This window comes from Periplaneta americana, chromosome 4 (genome assembly GCF_040183065.1).
Source record: "Periplaneta americana isolate PAMFEO1 chromosome 4, P.americana_PAMFEO1_priV1, whole genome shotgun sequence".
Taxonomy (NCBI): Eukaryota; Metazoa; Arthropoda; class Insecta; order Blattodea; family Blattidae; genus Periplaneta; species Periplaneta americana.
This window is the reverse complement of record NC_091120.1, coordinates 105,551,844-105,575,853: the sequence shown is the minus strand read 5'-3', so window position 1 is coordinate 105,575,853 and position 24,010 is coordinate 105,551,844. Positions and strand designations below refer to the sequence as shown.

The window sequence follows — 24,010 nt, the reverse complement described above, 5'->3', positions numbered from 1 at the left end:
ATACTTAACACAGGACAATACTGATTATTACTTTGGCAATTAAGAAACATCCGGGATTACAACCCAGAACCTTGATTTCTAAGCAGCGCTAAAACTGAACCTTGAGAGTTGCGCGCAGTAGTCTATGTCTGACGAATATGTGATTACAGCCACTGAACATGTTATGGGCACAAGACGCACTATTGCCATGCTGATATAAATTTGTTTGGATTGTATTTCAGGTGTCATGGATGCGGAAACGCGATCTGCACATCCTGACATCTAGCATCTTCACATACACCGGAGATGCGAGATTTGGGGTGATACACCCCGAGGCCTCGGACGAGTGGAATCTGCGGGTTGAGTACGTTCAAAAGAGAGACGCCGGCATTTACGAATGTCAAGTCAACACAGAGCCTAAGATCAATATGGCCATTCTCCTCACTGTCGAAGGTAAGGATACGAATTATTCCCGTCACTACCTTTACGACACTTGCCCGTAATCACTACAGAGAGACGTGGACGAAACGTTATTTCTACAAATTTGATACCGCACCGAATATGAACAATGTAGTTCGCGAATAAATAACAAACATTTTTGCAATAAAAGAACTCCTCTAGTACATCATTATATTATTTAAAATAAATTTTGGACAGGAAATAATTATGTCAAGTGAAATATTAGTAGTTAGAGCTCATATTAAATCTATCTGTCCAGAAACAACGTGGTAGCAAAATTTTATTTCTCATTACTTTCTCTATACTTTATAAATAATTAATGTTATATATATTGTTGCAATAAATAACTTTATTGATACACTATAAATGTAATTTGAACGAATTTGAAAGAAGAATTATTTATTTCATATCTAATATTATTGTTCAGAATAAGTAATGATTGGTCTTTTCCGTTGCTGCTTATGAAATAGTAAGTCACAGTTTTTCTAAGAATGGTTCTATCTTCATCTTCGAGTGAAAAAATGGGAGTGAGAAGGCTATCCTACTCGTTGGGGTCGTTGCTTGTGTAGTTGTTATTCGACAAAAAATACATTATGTAATTGGATTAAGTGAGGTGTTATATTGGTTACATTTGTATTAATCACAATAGGCCTATTGCGTTTTTTAGTCAGTGTATGACAACAGTAAAATAAAGGATATTGATTCCGTTTAACTAACTTTACATCGAATAATAATAATAGATTACACTAGCAGAATAGCTATTCGTAACGACTCCAATGAGTAGCATATCTTTCCCAACTCCTTTTTCAGCTGAAGACTAAAAAAGAGTCTATTTCCGAGACGTTGTGAATTTCTTATTCATTAACAGCATTGGAAATATCCCAACCTATACTTATTCTTAACAACACATCACTGATTGGTCTCTCTCTTAGATGAGCTAATATTAGTTAAAGCATAAACTTATGTCTCTTTGGCCAAAATCCGCGACAACACAAAAAATATAATGCTGTGAACCGTCCTCCAATTTTACATAAAACATTAATATTTTTAATCGCCGAAAATTGGTGAATATTCCTGATATGATCTACTGACTATTCGAGAGTTCTATTTAATTTTGTTTTAATATACAATTTGAGATGCAAATATATTATTTATCAAAATAATTTAAATTTCACAGAAATATCTTCTAATACTAAATAAGTAAAGCAAGTTAATTACTCGTAATATACATTTTGTACACAAGCAGCCACTTAGAACCAAACTTTTGGAAGGAAAAATAGTATAAAATAAAAATAGGCTTATACAGGGTTGTTTCCGATCTCTGATAACGAATTTGAATGACATCATATGCATCAGGAGTCACACGACAGCTCAACTGTGGCGCGAGGTGACAAATCAGTAGTGAGTGATCTCGATTTCCTTGGGCATTGCTACTGTGATACATCGTGCACTCTGACTATGAAATCACTCATTACTGGTCTGTCACCTCTCGCCGCAATTCAGCTGTCGTGTGATTCCTGACGCACGTGACGTCATTAAAATTCGTTATCAGAGATCAGAAACAATCCTCTGTACAACAATTACAAAATTTACGTAGTATTAGACTCTATCAAAACACTATTAATTGAAGTTCGACATCCCAGGAAAATACATTTTGTCCACAATTTCGATATTATATCCTCAATTCACGTCCATAATATTTGGTAGAATTTCGCAACCTTGAATGACATCTTCTGAAGAAATTGTAAGAAACACAACTATAGATTAAATTAATTATTATATACAACAATCTATTTCAATAAGTGTATGATTTGTTTTGTATTAAACATATTTTTTTGCTTACAGGATATTTTTAAGAGTATATTATTTTAGTTGGCCAATGTTATATTTATTTGTAAATGTTACTGAAATCTATTGCAGTCTCTCTCAATTGTAATGCGAGATACGGCAGATGGAAGTGTAGAACCACTGTCTTGCAGAATAATGTAATTTTAACGTTAGCATTTAACAATATTTAGAAGAAGTTTTCGTAAAAGTCAAATTCATTCAAATTAAATTAATATGAACTTACTTAGTTAATACAACTTACTCGAAATGCTGCTATTAATGTAGATAATGTAATGTAAAGAATAATGTGGGTTTAAAGCCTTCAAGTGCAAGATTTCTATCCGAAATTCCTAGTTTACAATATAAGCCTATGTGTAATATTTCATTTCATATAATATTAAAGATCGGATTAATTCATTGCGTTACGTACACATTGAATTGATAACTTAGTAATGATAAAACATTGACTAGTGTACCAAAGAGACTTAGTTCAGGAACCTTCGATAAAAAAATGAACTGGCATGGTTAGCCAAAAGAGACCATCTTGCAGAAATAACTACCGTGTAAGTTTTCCATAGTTTTGATATAAATTTAACGTATTTGTAATATTTGTAATTTCAGGAAGTCTAATTGAACGCAAAGATTACATTAAAACTGTAAAATACAGTACATGACAATATTAATTTTATCCATAATTTTAATCTTGAGTTATTATGGAATACATACTGTATATGTATACATATCCTATCAATATCTTCACTGGAAGCTTTCGAGGTTTCTAAGTGATAGTCCTTTCAATTAAAAGTGTTTAAATTTGTGTGGAATGTATATATTTTTATAATAGTAATTGAAAATTGTGCTCTAGACTGCATATGGATAGAGTTTATGATCTAAAAATAATTAGTTCCTTAGTCATAACTTCAGTACTTATTACGTTTTCAATATCAAAATTGCTGATTCGAAGATCTGGAAGAAAGAGAGATTTCTTGTAACGAAATTCAGAAACGGAAATTCAAACATCTAGTGATCTAAATTTAAAATATGCAATAAAAATTCCTTATAGAATAGATATTAATTGCAATTGATTAATGAAAATTATTGATTCATCAGAAACAGGTTCTATTTTTAAGATTTAATAGTTATGAAGAGACCTACAGAGATATGTGCAATTCTCTTATATAGTACAGCAATAATTTTCCATTAAATTTAAGTTGCAATGAAATTAAATAGGATGCGACAAAAATTCCCCATATATACAGGGTGTTTAAAAAGTGTCGCATATTTTTACAGGAGGTAGCATAGGTCGAAACTAAAAAAGAGTTCCTATAAACATGTGTCCGGAACCAAGTATCTGTTGAGATATGGGCCATGCTGTATTTTGGACTATCATCGTCATTCGTTTAAAAACGAAACAGTGGTGCATTTTTTGAGATTGGATAGCATTCCTCAACAGAAGTAAACAGAGACTGTAGTACTTAGTAAACAAAGGTTCAGGATACTACAAAGTTTATCAATTTATTTATCTTAGTGAGTATGTACAGTAGAGTAAAGCTTCCTAAATCATTGATACTCCTAATTCCGTGATACGTTTTTTTTTCACTCATTGTTACGGAGTTGGGTATCTTGCTAGGAAGTTCACCGATGTCACAAAGGTAGGGGAAAGATGCACTCTACCGAGAAAGATGTCTGGCGCTATGGTCGAACGGCAGAGCTTTGACTGCCATTCAGTTTTTAAAAAAGTATCACAGGATTAGGGGTATCACGTAAATAGACTGTAGGTTGTCTTTCTGTTACTGCACAATGTGGTACCACTTTTCTACGCCTCGTGCGACAATATCTAACCCGAAGGTTTAATGGACGATGAATTGGTCGAGGAGGTCCAGTAGTATGACCTCCCCAATCACCTATCCTAAATCATTTGGATTTATGGCTATGAGGACATTTAAAGACATTGATGTATATCACACCCATCGATAACGTACATACATTATACGAGCGTGTATCCAATGCATGTGAGCAAATCTGAAAACAACCAGATTTGATCGCAAGAGTTAGTGACTCACTGAGAAGAAGGGCTTAAGGATGTGTAACAATGGATAGTAACCACATAGAGTACCTTCTGTAGTGTCTACTGTCTACGTAACAGACAGGTGGGTATTGTAGGTCACAATATAGCATTGCCCATATCTCTACAGATATTTGTTTCCGGACACATGTCTATAGAACTTTTTTCCTAGCTTCGACCAATGCTACCTCATGTAAAAATATGCGTCATTTTTTTTAAACACCTGTATAGAAAATAACTCTCATATGTGTTAGCTATTTGTCTGTATCATATAATATGGTAAATCGATTCAGGTATGAAATTGTCATAAAAGTAAAAAAGAAAGTGTGTGACTATTTTCTATAAAAGAATATGTTTTCAATTATTTTACATCAATGACTAATTTATTTCGTTAATATTTATGTGGATAGGATACTATATGTACCTTGAAAAATAATAGCTCTTTTAAATTTCATGGATATCGTATGCAAAATAAAAATGTTAAATGTACATACAGACGCATATAAGCAGTGTTGACACATCTTGTATAAGTGTCAATAAAAGCTTTTAGAATATGCCGCCTTTTTTAGAATTATTTAATGCCTATATTAAAGCCATTTCATTATACTTCATTTTAAAACAATATTTTACAGAAAATAATTCTCGTAAATCCCAATACGTACGTTAGAACAAGAGAATATATTAAATTAGCTTTCTAGCAAACATTCATTGTGACGAAGAGTAACTAATATTCTATTTGTGACCAGCTTGCCCCATTATTTTAATTATTTCTAGATACATACCTTCGCCTGTATATAATTTTAATCCTTTGTAAAATAATAGCATCATATAGGCTATTTATAACCGTTAGATTATCAAGTTATTGTATTATACTTTTTTTTAGAATGCTGGAAGTTTATAAACAATAAAACATCCAATTAACGTCAAAAGAATGAAGAATTCTAAATATAGGTAAATCTTCCAGGTCTTTCAGTAACCTTACAGAATACTATAGTAATATTAACTCAATGTGTCTTTTCCGTAACATTCTATACATTATACTTTAGTCCTGTTCCATCTATTAAATTGAGAAAAATTCATTCTGACATCGGGAAACGAACCCGGGACCTCTCAGCCATGCGCATTGAGCTCTCTTTCCAACTTAGCCACGCTGGGACACGAATCACGGTGCAGGCCGAATTTTTCTCATTCATCTCATAAATAGCCTAGTACTTGCATTTAGTTTCTGTTGTTCATAAATTAATATATTTGAGCTGTAAGAAGTCATAAGGTAAATTATTCATTATAGTAATAAGATTTGTTCAATGTATGTCTTTCTGTTCCTTTTCTCAAGCAGACACGATCTTATATTTGAAATTAAGAATATTATTAATTGTTTTATTGTGTTATAATGGACAGGCAGACGATCATAGCATGAGTTGTATGCAACAACCCTTATGTTGTATATTTAAATTTTATACTTTGGACAGTATTATATAATTTAAACCACTTTCATCACTTCCTTTATGTCAATAATTGTATTGTATATATTTACAATTTATTTGTTTTAATAATATAAGTTATTGAATAATAATTCTCCAATACTGAAAAAAATAATTGCACAAAATGGGCACATTCTAAGTAGGATCACAATTTTAAGATTGTTATTGTTAATATACTTTAAGTAAAACAAACTCCACTTCATCTATATTCACAAAATATCTCACAATGATTAAAGTATCATCCTCACAGTAGACACTGAAGTATGTACATTGTTTCCTATTATTTGTAGAGTAATGCCCTGGTAATATGTAGTTGAGTTCTTGGTTCCCTGTTTTCTTCAGGTAGTTTGGTGTGCGGCCACTTTTCCCTGTATTGGTACAGTATACTTAATCAAGTAGATAGTGTTGATCGCTCTCATGCTCTCGCTAGGAGCTCAGGTCTAGTGCTGTCACTAAGTTCAATCATAAAACTTGACTGAAACGTGTTAAAAGGAGCCACATTTGGCTGTAAAACTTGCAACTAATTTGAATGTGAATGGATGAATTCTTCGTTCATCACGTATCCCATTATAATTCTCAAATATATGTGTAAAACTGCTAACAAACTTCTTTTTCTCTTACTGATACGAAAGAAATTATCCGATCAGTATTATGATTTTGGTACTACTTGAAAAAGTTATTAGCATATTAACACTTTTCTATGTAAAGTTGTTTCGTTTACAGCAATGTAGAATTTGTTTCCCTACAGACAATTCTTTTACCGTTGATTCATAGTAGACGACTCTGTTATATTTAACTTCATACTCGAAAGATAACACGAAATGGTTTCCATAATTTAAAAGACAAGGATCGTATCAACGATCTGTAACTGACACGCAAAACAGTGCATATACAGAGAAAACGTTAACGATACAACGGGTTCATTCATTGAGGTAACAGAACCATGTGTACATGTTCATGGTACCTATCATAATCGTTTGTCTAATACTTTTAATTAGTGTTATTCATGTCATCGTGTCGAATTGTGACATATCTACTCATAATCCAAATAAAATAATATACATCAGTAAGATTAAATACTACAATATATATCTCGAAAAAATAATTGAGATTCAGCAAGTAATAATGTAACTTACATAAAGAATCGTCATTCACGCGGGATGGCGAGAAACAACTAAACATTTCCAAAATGAAAGAAAAGTAGCTTCGAAGTTTAAATATTCTCTAAATGTAGCCCACAATAAACTGCAATATCTGTTCTGCAAGGAGATCTGTATATACAGGACGTTTCAGCGAAACAGTGAACAGCACTTCACCAGTTGTGTCGCACTGCATATCGCCTTCCACCGAACCTCAGATCCTGTCCTTCCCCCCACACAGCAAGGCACAATGCTGAGCCTCTGCACAGTCAATTTGTTGTTTGCTCCTTCAAGTACTACGTAATTTGGTAGTCTTCTCTGTAACTAAAAGGTAACAGTAATTATTGTTAGCCGGCATCTATTTTTCTCTCTCTCTTTCTATCTATTTTTCTCTTTTTCACGTAAAATTTTTCTTTATTAGTTTGTTTGTCTCTGTTTTTGCTTCCCTTCCAGACACGCCCTCTGAAATCCTTGACACTTCACTTGGGTCTCGGGCTTCGTCCGGCATCTCCAAACAAGGTTGACAACTATCAGCAACAAAAAGAAACCTCTCTGCTGCTTGATGCTGCTACCAATAGCTTCCATCTGCTTGCTTTCTTGCCTGCTTGTTTCTGTTCCTTCCTGCAAGCATACGTTTTCTTGATGCAAACTCATGAGGATTGTCTCGAGGAAGTTTTACAGTCACACAGTTACAAGAAGCCTCCTGCACTTAGGAAAGAGAATCCACACAGACGTCTGCATTTCACTCCCCGTGCGATGTTAATGTCCATGAATAAACAGACTGATATCCAAGCATCCCCCTACACCTTGCACTTTCTCCTCGATCGCGCCCTTAAGACAAATATTTGTTGTTAATGCACATTCTCTGCACAAAGTTAAACTTTTAATTTTACAGAAATGCATTTGCAACTCCATTAGGTCATGCAATGGGACTCTAGCTAAGGTGCAACTAATAAGGAGTTCTAGGAATGGGCATGTGATATGAAAAATGAAGTGTACAATTAAAACTTTTAATGTGTATATTCTTATGTGCCCGTGATTATACAGAAAATCCTTAATAATTTAATTTAGTTTTTCGTCATCAAACACATTAAGTATTTGTTATAATATTGTTAAGACTTAAAATACTAGCAGAGTACTTAATGATGGCTAGTTCACTAGCACATGTAAATGTGATTCTTTGGAATATACTCGTAATTTGAATTGCTAACGTTCTTCTTATAATAGCAACTAATAATTTAGCAAATTACATAGCAGTAGAACAAAAAACAAAACCATATATCAAGTTCTCTTGGTAAAATAAAATTTGATACTTCAAATTACATCGCATGATTCTTTTAACTCAAATGGAAATAGTTTTGTGGAGGAAATTTTACCTAATATGAATAGGCTAATCCTTACTTAAAACATCAAACTCAAGGCTGAACCAACTGTGATGTGTCTGCAACCAGTGCACTGGAATGACAGTTGATATTGTTGATTATTACCAACGAATCCAGAAATTGTCTCTGTTATGTAGGTTAGATAGAATTCATATTAAAAAAGAAAAGAATCAGACTATAATTTTTTTCAGAATTAATTTGCACCCAGCTAAGGTTTCAGTGACATGTACAGTAATATCTTTAATACGTATCTGGCGAGTCGTTTTCTGTGGAATATGAATTACTGCTCTTAATAATTGGATGAGAAGTTCAGGAACCTGAAGTACTGTATGAACGAAGTCGATTAATTTCTGTTCAGGCGTCAGGAAAGTTACCAGGCGTTACTCTCTTTACTCAATTCTCTGCTTTGCTAAGAGAAGACTTCGAGGAGAGGATAAAATGCTCGATAGAGGTTGCAGAAACTTGTGGTGGATAAAGATGGAAAATAAGTATTAACGAAAATACAATAAGACAATAGGCTGCAATATATTCTAAATTAAAAACGTATTAACCATCGAATTAAATAAACAAATAAGTATGTAGCATAAATAAATATTGGGGGTTTGTTCTGGTGACAAACGAGGTAGAGGATTGCAGAAAATGTATATGTATATGAATAGTAAAAATTAGATTTTATTTTCAAATATAAGAATCTAAATATTTTCATTGGAGAATGTAACAACATTAATGATATACTTATTTGTATCAGATATTTACAAAGGTTACTCTTCTGTTTCTCATGTAGCTGTCAAGAATACTAATGATATAATTATTTGTATCAGATATTTACAAAGGTTACTCTTCTGTTTCTCATGTAGCTGTCAAGAATACGGGTTGAAAACAGCAAATAATAAAACAGAAACGCTTACAATAAGTAAAGTACCACTTCGATGTAAACTGGAAATCCACCACTGTGGAGTAACAGTATGTCTGACTGAAACGAGTGAGACTTCGTTCAAATCCTGGTTGAGACAATTTACCTAATTGAGGATTTTCCCGAAAGTTTCCCTCAACTAATTGAAGAAGAATTGCTGGGTAACTTTCGGTGTTGGTCCTCGGACTCGTTTCGCCACCATAATTACACTTTCCCGCTTTCATCATCATATGCGTTTCTCGCCAATATTTCGGGCTTGCTCTAATGTAGTCGGTTGCATGCCGCCACCGAACTTGGACCCTTGAAATATGGTCATTAGTTGCTGATGGTAGTGCTATGTTCCGTGGGCTCTCGCTTTGGGCTCGCGGTAGCTCGTGGAGCTGGCCGGGGTTGAGGAACTGCGGTGAAGCTTACGCGGTAAATTAAAGGGATTCTGTAGGCTGTACGGGAGTCCGGTTGCGGCCCGCAGGGGAATCTGTAGCGCGGGGACCTTAGGCATCCCGGGTAGTAGAATGGGCTCACTCAAGCGGCCTACATGCGTGCTCCTCTTCTCAAAGGGTAGAATAAATGTAAACTGGAGATAATTAATAAAACAATTGAACAAGTTATTAACTTCAAATATAGAGGAACTGCAAGCAATGCAGAACTGAATAAGAAAGTTAAACATCACACTTACTAACAAATATCATAACCGGATACCTGAGTGACACAATACAAAGGAACAAGTAGGTAGGGAAACCAACGTAAGAATATATACACCGTCGTCAGACTTACAGTTTTTCAACTTTATGCAGCAAAACTAAACCAGACACAAGAAGACCAGTTCAATAGTTAGACTCTACTGAATTGAGAACGCAGAGAAAAATAGTGGGAAAACTTTATTTGATCAAGCAAGAAGTGAGGAAACAAGAGAAGAATATGAGATACATAATATTAGATGTTGTGTACGGAGAAGAAGAATACAATGAAACAGCCATATTTCATGAATGATTCCTAAAAGATTACCAAGAATAGTAGGAGACAACAAACCGAAAGAAAGGACTCCTGGAAGACCAAGAAGAAAACAACGGGCTAAACAGTCTATCCAAAGAGAAGGAGAATATAATATTACTAGCTATTTAAATCCTCTGAAACCCAGTTCCGTCCAAAACCTTGCGAAGACTGTAGTATAGCTTCATCGTAAGGTTAATGTAGCAGATATCCATCTCGTGGGACACCTCAGTAAATGGACAAACAACTTTTGGATTCTTATACAGAAACTACATATAATAATAATAATAATAATAATAATAATAATAATAATAATAATAATAATAATAATAACAATAATAATAATAATAATCATAATAGGGTCTAATAATAATAATAATAATAATAATAATAATATTTATTTCCAGAAAAATACAATAAAACAAAATTGTAAATTTACAAAATTCTAGGACTCCTGTGAAAGAGAGAGTTCTCGTGCTCAGGGGAGGATTAGATACATAATATAGTTACAAGAATAAATTACAATAAAATAACATTTAAAAATTAATAATTACTCATACCAAATTGGTTACATACATTTTTATGCCAAACTGTTGGAGGTAAATAGATGAGGGTATTTCTCTATTCATTTGTTTTAAATTTTAGAGCCGATATATTAGTACTATGGTTGAAAGCAGTGCTCGTTAAACACTAGGGTTCAAACAAACGTATTGTATCTATGCTTTTGGTTTTGTGTTTCGGAGGTTATGAGCTGAAATGGTGTGATTTTTGTGTATAAAATTTAATAATTTATTGACATCAATTTGATGTATTTTCAAGGCTTTAAATTCTAAAACAATTTTTCGGTAGGATAATAGGATATTAGATATATTTTTATTATTCTTCTGTATAAGAAATCTAGTGAATTAAGGTTACCTTTATAAGTACTACAGGTACTACCCAATCCTAATATTCCACATTGGGTTATAGACTGAAATACAAGGTAAACTGTGCGTAGTACATACATTGATAAGTAATTTGATAAATGAACAAAGTAATATATAATTCTATGTAATTTGTTACAATGGTAGTTGATTTGTGTGTCTCATTTCAGATATTTATCAATGATGATTTTTAAATATTTAACCTCTGAAGATTCATTTATAATTGGACATTTACAGTAAATTGCGGAATAACCAAAATTGCGAAGTTTAATTTTTAAGGGAGAATTAGACAATTTATAAGATTTACTACGGTAGTTAATAAAAAAATGAATAACTGTAGTTTTCGCAGTGTTAAAAGAAAGAATATTCGAATCAATCCATATATTTATTAATTTTAAACCATTGTTTGCGTTAAAATAAATGCCGTGCCAAGTTTTTCCTCAAAACATTAATACTGTATCATCTTCATAGGAATACAATACATCTTTGTGATTTTGTAAATCAATTACTAATAAATCATTAATATATATCAAAAACAAAATGGGACCAAGAACTATACCCTGAGGGACGCTAATAATATGTTCACTAAGAATATATCATTCACATTATTTTGAAAAACATACAAGAAGTTGTGGAAGAGTAGAGAGGGGATTACCGAAGTCTTATAGTATAGACTGCATTGGACAAAGCATATTTCAACAATGTTTGACAATACAGTATTGGACTAGCAATAATGTACAAGCAAAAACATACATTAATAACGACAAAGACCTCCAAACTCTAAATTTGAATGACAGTCGAAAAAGGATGTAAATGGAATTAGCTCTTGAAGCCGATGATATTATGTTGATCAAGATTACATTGTAATAAGCATCATTTTTGTGCTAGTATACTTTGCATTACAAGTTCAAAGTGAATTTCTGCTGAATTGAAGGATCGTTACGAGATTTCGTAAATTTTCCAATAATCTGTATTTGTCATTGATTACTTATTGCAAGTGATTACCAATAAACAATGGACAATAATGCCGGATAAAACAGCGAAAGCTTTTGTAGTGTATTTTGATATCCGTCGTGAGGGTGATATAAAATTGAAGTAACATATAATTTCGAGAAATTTTATTATATTTTGTTAGTCAAGAGTGATTATTTTTAACAATCTTCAATTTTCGTTTAATAACACTAGAGCAGCGATTTTTTTATCCTATTAAAATTTGTGAAATTAAATTATGTGTATCTCCCTTTCGCATTTGATATTAACGCAATACAGGTTCAATTAGTTGCAACCGAATGCGTCTGAAACACAAGAGCAGGAATTTGCAGATTATACTCACTATATCGAATCCAAACGTCCAGTTTTGTTGATTCTGACGCGAACTATAGCAATATTGCTATCTAACTGATACCCTTGCAATAACAGTGACGACCTCCTGCCGGTGACAGGAGTATTATTCCAAAACACTTTGTGTTATTTGTCCTCTACTGATACATGCCAGCGGAGCATTAACGACTAGGACCGTATGCAGGGTTTTATGTCAAGCATTATTTAATTTACATAGCAGAGAATTTCAAAACATTAACTGCACATGCATTAAATGGTATATAATATATGCAACCAATATAATCGGGAATGACATGGGTTCCGGTACTATTATTAGTGTAAAAATAACAAGGAAAATATTAACTAGACAGAGGCTTGTCAAAGAATATCATATCATAATGTTTTTGGGAATTTGCTTCCAGTCATTAGGGAGCATACTAAGGACTTTAAAAGACAATGTGAGAAGAACAGTGAATTAAAATATTTTAAAGTCATGTAAATGAAGATTTAATCACAAAAAACCACAAGAAAGGAATACAAAAATAAATTTATAAGCATTAATACAGAATGAAAAACAAACATTTCAATAGTGAACACAGAATGTTTAATTAACGCCAGTTATTGGACAGTGGAAACATACTAAACGACAAATTACAAAATTTAAGTTATCTTAAACTATATTATTATTATTATTATTATTATTATTATTATTATTATTATTATTATTATTAATAATTCCTGTGGTCCCTGAGAGGTCAGCTCTGCGGTCTCTTACGCAAGCATTCCAGGTTCGAGTCCTGGTCAAGACTGGAACTTTTAATTTGGGCTTGAGGCGGACAAGTTAGCAGATGGGGACTTTCTCGGCGATCTCCCGTTTCTCCACGTTAGGAAATAACATAATTTCGTCAGATTTGTATTTTGTTATCATTTCATAATACGTACTTTCCAAACGCCTAGTGGCGACACGTACGCGGCGCATCTAGGGAGAAGAGAGCTTATCTGTTCGAAATATGATATTCAGCACACCTTAATGTAGTCAGCTGGTATGGGCTGGGAATGCGCCTACCTGGAGGGTAAGTGTCATAGATGTACCAGATCGTAGCACTGCGTCGTAGTATTAACTCCCAAATACAATGCGATACAATACAAATTATTAGTATTATTGAGTGTCTATACACAGGAAAATTCTATTAAATTCATGTATGTTTAAGTGATAATTCAAAACATTAGCATAACGCATATCACAACTGAAATTTAAAGAAGCACATAATATTAAGAAATGTTTTGCAGCAGAACTTCCTACCAAGAAATAAGGAGAGTGGAGAATGATGGTTGACTTGAGTTCCAAAAGGTATGAATTTAAGATAAATATTTCTACAGGAAAGACAGAAAAGTCAAATGAAATAACTTAAGTTCAGTAATCTGTAATTTTCTTAAAATTTTCTCGGTTTAAATTGTTCCAAAACTATTCAAATTTACCAGGATGAAATATTAATTATGTATTGATGTAAAAGGATAACAGTAGTTTGCATTTCGGAGGATCGAAAAACGAATTATTTTCTAATTGAGTTGACGCACTATTTTTGTAGTTATTGTTCGGTAAGATAAAGAGACAAAGGAAGTGATATGAAATTAACATTAATGAAAACCAGTTCTTGAAAAGGTATGGAATTTATAAAAATATTTAAATTTGAAATGTTGAGACCAATTTAAGCCTGAAACAGTAAAGAATGACTTCATTACATACAAGAATTGCAAAGCCTTCACATTCCAAATTGGCTTGATCGGAAACTTTAAACAGCAATAAAGGCAAGATGCTCAGAAACGTACAGATATGGAAGAGAAGCTGAAGAACCTTGAGAGAGATGCTGGTACAGCTGGCCTGAAGTTAAATGCTACAAAGACAAAAATAATGAAGCAAAAAGTCAGACAAAACTTGAAGTAAAGGATAAGGATAATGAAGCAAATGCAGCATTTATACAACTTTATCCGCTATGGAAAGCCACAGAAATTTCAATGCGTTACTAAAATCCGCAGCTTCAAAACAAAATGTAAATAAAGTGATGCTCTATGAATATGAAAATTGAAAAGTGACCTCAGAGATTATATACAGTCTACAAGTGTTTATAAACGGAAGATCAAACGAATCTTCTGGCCAAATGTAATTACAAATGATGATTATTAGAAACAAACATAAAAAGAACCTATAGACATCCAAATAAAGAGGAGAAAGTGGAAATGGATTAGATACACACTACGAAAAGTCCAGAATTCCGTGCAGAGTCAAGCTCAATTTTGGAACCATCCAGGTCATCGGAAGAAAGGAAGATTACGAAAGTCATGGAGACGGTGTGTAGTGGAAGAAGCAAAGAAGGAAGGCAAGCCCTTTGGAGTACTTGGAGTTTTGGATAGAAATATGACATGACGCTGATTGCACGAAGGCCTATGCTCTGATAAAGAATAAAAGAACATAAAACAAATAAGTGATAGATAGATAGACAGACAGACAGACAGACAGACAGACAGACAGATAGATAGATTTATTTGTTCCATAATATTCTTACATTTGCTTTACAACATAGAATAAAGAACATGTCCAATTCTTACGTTTAACAATAAAATGCAATACATATAAAATGCAAATATGAAATATGTACAGAATGAATACCTTAATAACAATAATATTTTATACAATGTAATATGTTTACCATTTAATATTATTATAATATTTACACAGTACTGTGAAATGTCAAGAATTCATCTACAGAATAGAAAGTGTGAGATATTAAGTAATTTTTTTAGTTTTGTCTTAAATAATGCAGGGTTTTGGCTATAATTCTTAATGTCTTCAGGAAGACTATTGAACAATTTTATCGCCATGTTACGTACTCCCCTTTGAAAGCATGATACATTTTATGATGGCGTATGAAAATCATTCCTTCTGCGGGTATTTATACTATGTATGGCTGAGTTAGTTGGAAAATTTTCTTTATTACATAAGAGGAAATTTATTGTAGAGTATATGTATTGATTTGTTAAGGTTAGAATCTCTAATTTTTTAAAAAATAATCTACATGATTCTCTAGCCTTTGCTCCAACTATTATTCTAATGGCTCTTTTTTGTAATAAGAATATATTTTTACTATCTACAGAATTTCCCCAAAATATTATTCCGTAGGACATAATGGAATGAAAATAGGCAAAATATATTGTCTTTAAGATACTGCTGTTTAGAAATTGTTGTGACGACCTAATTGCAAAGCATGCTGAGCTAAGTTTGGGGGTTATTTCTTTGATAAGAGGCAAGTGATCGATGTACTGTAGGACAGTGAATTAATGTTTTATAATATTATTGTAAAAGTTGTACTACGAAGTAGATTGGATGGAAAACTAGTCTGAGGAATGAATTCTTGAGAGTTTTTGAATTCAGACATACTTCAGGATGAGAGTATTAGAAGTTAATCATACTAGTGCTTTATTATTTTAAGCAAATATCTTTTTTATTAAAGACCCCGAAAATTGAGTTCGGGGTGGAAGAAGATATCAGATGACAGACGATATTAAGTTATATGGATCATATGAGGAGACAAAGGGGAGAACAGAAAATAGGAAAGATTGGAGAAAGCTGGATTTGTAGTGAAAAGACCTGCCCTTGGATAGAACACTATGAATGGATGATTCAATGAATGAATTAACTACTACTATAGTACTTAGGCACACAAAGAAGCTCAATCAGGCAACTTGTCTCAACCAGGATTCGATCACGGATCCACAAATTTCGAAATCAGACACGCTGACCACTAGTCCAATTCGGTAAGCTTTAAGGACCGAGGAGTATAACTACATACATAAGGAACGGAATAAAGCCTCAACCGTAATTGTGGAGAAAGGTTTTAAAGTATATCTTGTACGGTTAGGACCCACTCCTACTGTAAGATTACCGGATCGTTCTGTAAGAATATTTGTATCACACAGAGTTTTCATGAGAAAATGTCTAAAATGATCATCGAAAAGGCCTCATAATTTGGAAATATAAAGTAAAATTTAAGATTAATTACTTAACTACATTTGTGAAGCTTGTTTCCAAAACGTACCAAATCTAACTGGAAAAATTTTACAGGAGAGCAAAAAACTTACTGAAGCTACAATAATTATTGCAATATATCAATATTTGATTTAGGATTTGTCTGTACCTCTTTGAAGTTTTTATAGCAAATGTTGAGCTATTCCGCATTATATTCCAAAGTTACTGGAAATTTAATTTTGAATTTGGTACGTTTTGGCACAAAAACTCGAAAAGGTTTATATACAGTACATTTAATATCTAAATAATGTACAATAATAATATATTTTGTGTCATTTGGCATTAATTACTGTGTTATTTGACATATAAGACAACATTTAGAATCAACATCTTGTCTCAACAGCAACAAAAGCAAAACGTATCATACATCATAGTGAACGTCAGTAAAATTAAAATAGGTGCATGTGATGACAATGTTATTTACTTTCACGATTCTCGTAATTTTAAAGGTTTGAGCCCTTGGATCTGTCTTTTACGCTTTTCCTGTCTGAGTATATCTACTTAGTTTACAATTAGTTCACAGACAACGTTTCCTTTATTTATCAGTACATTCTGGGACGTCGACATATTCATCTCAAACATCAGCATCCATTTTTAAGAGTTCACCATAAAGAGATATAACAATAAGCACAAAAATTCTACACACATTAACACACCACGCCCAAGGCAGCTATTACTGAAAATGTAAGAACATGACTATATTCAGTCCCTGCATTGGCTGGCTGCATTCATGACGTAACAGCACACAGCCACATCATTGAAAGAGGAGTAGGTAAAGCATGCTATGAAAAATGAAGCGGATATAGTATGTTTTCTGTAAAATGCAAATTTAGACGACCTCTACATACGGGATTGGATATTTTTTTGACAAAAATTATTTCTTATTCAGATGCCGAAACCTAGTAGGTATGCGCTGCCACATGTAATTCCTTTTTCGAAAATTGTGGATTTGTTTGTTACCTTTTGGAAACAAGCTCCGCATTTATAAAACGAAACCACTGTTACAACCCTGAAACACTCATCAGCCGACAATTTTAATTAGAATAATTGACTAAATAAAATCTGTCCATTTATAAATAATGTTTTCTCCGAATTCAAAAACACGTTTTCTTAACTACTTTTCCAAAATTTAATTTTAGACTTGCTTACTTCAGACGCAGTTAATTATTGTGATGAGACAAACGCTACTATTTGTATTCAGTTAAAAATGAACTTTCCTTATGAAAATATTTTAGCAATGAACGGAAATGTTCGTTAATTATCGGTATTGACATTTCAGTAATAAACTGCTGGCTAGGAAAGAAATTGTAATCTCATTGTTTTTATTGCAATCCAGAACAACATGGAATTAGCATAGGCCTACATGCTGATTTTTAATGTATGTAGAAAACATTCCAATTACCGGTCGTGATTGTTGTGCTCTTAACTTTCCGAAAATGTCAGCACTAAAATAGGGCCTATATGTTTTTAATGATATTCAAGTTTTGTTAAGTAAACCAGTGTGTCGATAAGATGAAAAGCATATGTAAATACAAACGTAAAACTATAAATTTCACAATGATTATGAGAGAAGAAAAATTCGCTCCAGCGCCGAGGATCGAACCCGGATCCTTGGATCTATGTACCAAATGCTCTAGTCACTAAGCTACGCCGAAGTTTAAGCCATAGCACCGGATCGACTCCATCTCCTCTAATGGTTTTCCCTTTGTGGCCTTACTCCATGTTCAATTTATTTATTTATTTATTTATTTATTTATTTATTTATTTATTTACATGTTGACATATTAAGTCAACTGCCTTGTATGTAATGCTCCTGACAATGCAAATTAGAAATTTTTAAGGGCCTAAGAGGGAAGAAATTGGCAACTCTACCTCATTATCTCCTGTCCTAATTACCTCACAAGTGTTGCCTTATTGGTCTCATTGATGAGATTCGAACCAGTCTTCGGACTGCTGCTGATTCATATGTGCTTGTACAAAATCTGTGGATGTAATGTAAAGGTAAAAATAAGACTAAAATGTTCATTGCGACTTTTCTCGCGAGTGCAAAATTTCAGAGTTATGACGCATAATGTCCTACCTTGCTAGGCATAAAAAATGGACCAGTAAAGCCATCGGATGTGTTCGCCTACATAGCGACTTCGGTACATGTTTTTTTATTCTTACAACCCACTTCAGTTGATTCCGACCTGATAGGACTTTGTTTACTCTACGTACGTATATTTAGTTGAATGGCGCTGTTGTAGGTCTTACCGTCACCACATCTCGTAAGTACACATTCATTCTGTCAATAGTTCAGTAGGCTTCAGTTGTGTACAGTACGATAGGTCGTGCAAGATCAGTTACTTGGCCAGCTTGTTTACCGAACCTGAACCTGCTGGACTTCTACCTTTGGGGCCTTCTGAAGGAGCTCATTTATGCCACTCAAATTCCGAACGTAGCAGAACTATAGCAGCGAACTCAAAATGACTGTAAACTGTTCGAAATGTGTTGAACTTTCCAAGATCGTTACATACCCACGTACCGTACAGTAAACAAAAGCCTATCAGATCAGGATCAACTGTAGTGGGATGTACGGTGTACGAAAAACAAATATCTACCACAGTCGCTATGTAGGCGAACATAACACATCCGAAGACTTTACTGCCCCATGCTTTTTTGTGCTTAGAAATATAGGGCATTATGCGTCATCCCTAGAGCCTGGATATTAGGCAAAATGCCTTTTTTTAAACTGAGTGTATAAGTGAAAGACCTATTAGAGATAAACACGTTTACACACATTTGGGGACGATAGGTCCAATTTTTATTTTGCCTTCTTTGCCTATTTTAGCTCCCGTAGTCTATTTTAAGGTTAAATGCCTTTTCTTTAGCTTTTTTACGTCGTTATTTTACATTTTATATATTTTTAATGCATTTAAAATAAACCACACATAAATTATTAAAAAAAACGAATGTACAAATTAAAAATACGTAATCACCTCACACAACTATTTGCTGAGAATCTTAATCCCCTGCAATACATATGTTTCCAAGAAGTCATAAACTTTCCTCCCCTACCGATTCCATCTTTTATGTCACTCAACAAAGATGTTTGAACAGTATAACCTTCAGTGCTCAGGTCACTTCGGGATTTACCAGTGAAAGAAAGGGGATGAGGGAAATATTAAAAGCAAGTCTTCAGGTCCCGTTACTGTTGTCGCTTACACGCACAATTCACGCGTGCTTTGAAGTCTCTAATCCCTTCTCACACCCCTCTTTTTGAGACAATACAAAGTCGGTTTTTCCCGATCTCTGAAAGAAAGTAGAGACAGTCCATCTGAAATAAGTTGTTTTAAGTATGCTCCAATCACTTCAGTGGAAGTAGAGAGATCTTTTTCCACCATGAAAAACGTTCTCTATGACAGGCGGCTCACTATGACAGTTGACAACTTAAAAAAGCATTTTGTTGTTACTTGTAACCAAGGAAAGTAAGTACCGTATGGGATAGTTTATTAAGTATTTGTTTTTTTTTGTTTCCATGGATAATAAATGCCTATTTCACTGCCTGTTTTTACTATTTTAGTGCCTATATGCCTTCTTATTTTAACAAAAATAAATGCCTAACATTCAGGTTCTAGTCATAACTCTAAAAGAAAGGGTTTGCGGGAAAAATTGCATAAAATATTTTACTCTTATTTTTACCTCTAAATTACTCCCACAAGGTTTATACAGGTACTTACGAATCATCGAGTAGGCAAACTCGTTTCTGACTCTGCCACTTGCGTCGCCTGCAGGCGTTCGGGGGAATGCTATGGAATGATGACGAACTGTAGAAATGTTGACGGAATGATGTAGCATGTAATTTGGGAAAACGAGAGAACTCCGAGAAAAACCCCAACTGCGACCTTGTCCGCCACAAGTGTCACTGGATGTTTTCAATGCAAAATCTCAGGCCTGACCGGACTCCAACCCGTAACAGGCTATCACGCTGAAGGTCTGACAACTCAGCCATCGCAGGGGGCACTTCTGCTACTTGCCCTATACATACTTTCTAAAGAAATTCTGTGCCCATAATTTTCGTCACAATTTATCTACTCCCTCTACTCGCTTTGTAGAACAGATTCCCAACTCTAAATATATTTCTAGGCTGAGGTGGAACTAGAGAACTTATCTAGATTCACAAGTATCTATTGAATAGTCTTTTCTGTAAAATGAAGAACTATAATGACATTATGGGCCACGAGACTGGTTTATTTATGTATGTCGCATTAAAAAGGTGGTAATGCACATGACCTATAAGAAATTAATTGACGCGAAAAATATATCGCATTGTAGACAAAGTATTGTACAAACAAATGTTGTTACTTCAAAGATTAACTGTACGTGTGACAACAGCTAAACCTAATCCGCCAAGAAAGAACAAATAATTATGTATACAGTAGTATAATAATGAGTCCTGTTTCTGAAAATTTGTATTGCCTTCAAAATGTCAAAGTTTATTGGCACAATAAATTCTGACCTATAAACTGGCTAAAGGCATACTAACATTGTTTTCACTTTTCAATCTTATAACGGAAATATATTCAATTAGAGTTAGTCGTAGCTTTGACACAAAAAGCTCGAGTCCTCTCTTAATAATATGAGAATCGATCCTTTCGTAACTTGTAATAGATTCTTTCATAGGAAAAATGATGTTAAAAAGTAATTCTTCAAATACTCTCTTGGACCACTGCTGTGGAGTAACGGTTAGCACGTTTCACCGCGAAACTAGCGGGACCGGATTTAAATCCTGATTGGGACAAGTTACCTAGTTGAGGTTGTTTCCTGGGTTTTCCCTCAAACCATCAATGGTAAAAAAGCTGGACCCTGGACTCATTTCGCCAGCATTATCGTCTTCATCTCACTCAGACGCTAGATAACCATAGCAATTGATAAAGTGTAGTAAAATAACCAAGTAAAAAGGTACCTATTCTATTTTCCATCATTGTTCTCTCATTACCTTTATTACTATTGTCCATACATAACTTAATCAGATCCAGCTAGTTTCTGTTCAAATTTTTCGTAAAGATTGTTCTATTTCTAACATTATTGAACGGAATTGAACAGATTACATCAGCTGCTTATTTATGAGGGTGACGTGAATATGATAGGAGAAAATACACAAACGATTAGGGAAAACACGGGAATTTTACTTGAAGCTAGTAAGGAGATAGGTTTGGAAGTAAAGCCCGAAACAACAAAATACATTATTATGCCTCGTAATTAGAACATAATACGAAATAGAAATATAAAAATAGGAAATTTATCCATTGGAAAGGTGGAAAAATTCAAATACCTTGGATGAAAAGTAACAAATATAAATTACATTCCAGAGAAAATTTAACACACAATAAATATGGGAAATGCCTGCTGTTATTGGGTTGAGAAGCTTTTATTATCCAGTCTGCTCTCCAAAAATCTGAAAGTTAGAATTTGTAAAAGAATTATATTACCGGTTGTTTTGTATGGTTGTGAAATTTGGACTTTAACTTTGAGAGAGGAGCAGAGGTTAAGGGTGTTCGAGAATAAGGTTAACTTTGAGAGAGGAGCAGAGGTTAAAGGTGTTCGAGAATAAGGTGCTTAGGAAAATATTTGGGGATAAGAGGGATGAAGTTATAGGAGAATGGAGAAAGTTATACATCGCAGAACTGCACGCATTGTATTCTTCACCTAACATATTTAGAAACATTAACTCCAGACGTTTGGGATGGGCAGGGCACGTATGGACTAACCCAGAAATGTTAGTTGGGAGACCTGAGGAAAAAGACCTTTGCGGAGGCCGAGACGTAGGTGGGAGTATAATATTAAAATTAATTTGAGAGACGTAGGATATGATAGTATGGACTGGATTAATCTTGTTCAGGATAGGGACTGATGGCGGGCTTATGTGAGGGCGGCAATGAACATTCGGGTTCGTTAAAAGCCATTTGATAAGTAAGTAGCAGCTAAGTGAAAATTATATTCTCAGTATGACAGTCTTGAACAGAAGGAATCTGTTTTTATTTTCACAACAAATAGTAAAATTAGCAATATATGACTGGTAGACGAAGGAAGATGTTTCGCAGTTACTTTATTGTATTATCCTTATGTTTATTAAACATAACTCAGTATTTATTCTGCGGTTATTTACGTACTTGCACACAATTATAAGAACGCAATTTGTGAGCTGATGTCCTCATAGTTGGGAACATTGAAGTATCTTTCTCTTGCGGGAGAGTGCCATGTATCCCACGAAAATATTCGCTTTTTTAAAAGATGGCTCCTGAATCACTGCAGGCAAGACAAGCCTAGACACTATTTTCTGCCTGAAGCAGATTTTACAAAAAGTAGTTACAAAATTCCAAGTTCTTCACATCTTTCTTGATTTGGAAAATGACTATGATAGTGTGTCGAGAGTGAAGTTTTTGATAACGTTAGATATTGGAGGAAGCTGGGGTAAATTTAGGAACCGTAAATCTGATAAGAAGAATGTATAAAAATTGTAATACTGCAACTAAATTTGAAATCAATCTCTCATCAGACTTCAAAACATAAAAGGTTTCGCTCCAAGGATATTCCGTATCTGTCACTCTCTTTTAGATGTATATGTAACCTCGTTTATGACACAGGAATCCACAAAGTATAGGTATTGATACTCATACTGGAAATGGTTGTAATTCATTCACTTTTATTAACGAATGAGAAAACTTGTATGTACACATACACAATGGAAGTTGAACGTTAATTTAGCTTAATCCGATTTAGAAGTTGTAGAGGGTTAGGGGAAAAAATTGTAGTGTGATGTGGGGAGTATCAGGGTAACAGATTAACCTAAATACTTTTTTCAGTAGTTGATAGATCAGAACATTGTGTTTCTGACGTAACAGCAATCCGTTGCCTCAACAGCACCTTATGGAGACGTGACGTGTCGAGAAAAAAAGAATGCCCTTTTCTAAAGTATTCCAGTTTTTGAATGCGCGTATTGGATATTGTATAGGAAAGGGAAGTAATTTTCTTTGAAAATGCGATGGTAATGATAAATTTTATTTTTCGTACAATATTGCATTCTACTTTTAATTTTTCAGGCGTTTCAGCAGTTGCGTCCACCGGGTCGTCAAAGTTTGCAGTTCCTTCAGTATTCCTCTTGAAGCTCTCTCTTTTCCATCGCTTAACGATTTCTCATCTCCACATACTGCGGAGTCTAGACTTCTTACGTCTTAGGGACGATACAAGGAAATCACTGTCTGTTGTCATCTCTCTTTATTAATTTTCTTGACATATCCATTCTATCTTAGAGCTCTTGCCTCTATCCGATTACTTACAGGCGACTCCACGTCCATTTATGGAATAATGGAAAGATCGGAAAATTCTATATTTGAAGTGAAAGACCTGCCTTTGGGCAGAACACTATGAATGAATAAATATATTCATTTAGCAGGCGGTCCAGACTT

At 33.9% G+C, this 24,010-nt stretch overlaps 1 protein-coding gene across 2 annotated transcripts in view; it reads left to right on the top strand.

Moving 5' to 3' along the window:
* The first annotated feature begins 226 nt into the window (after positions 1-226).
* The window catches only part of LOC138698101 (transmembrane and immunoglobulin domain-containing protein 1-like), a 59,523-nt gene continuing 35,739 nt past the window's right edge, over positions 227-24,010 (top strand). The window contains exons 1-2 of one of the 2 annotated variants that reach the window (XM_069823829.1): positions 227-432; positions 7,404-7,469. In XM_069823829.1, coding sequence (XP_069679930.1) covers positions 231-432; positions 7,404-7,469 — 268 coding nt within the window. In that variant the 5' untranslated portion in view covers positions 227-230. The remainder of the gene's footprint in view (positions 433-7,403; positions 7,470-24,010) is intronic. The other variant, XM_069823830.1, reaches the window with a different exon arrangement.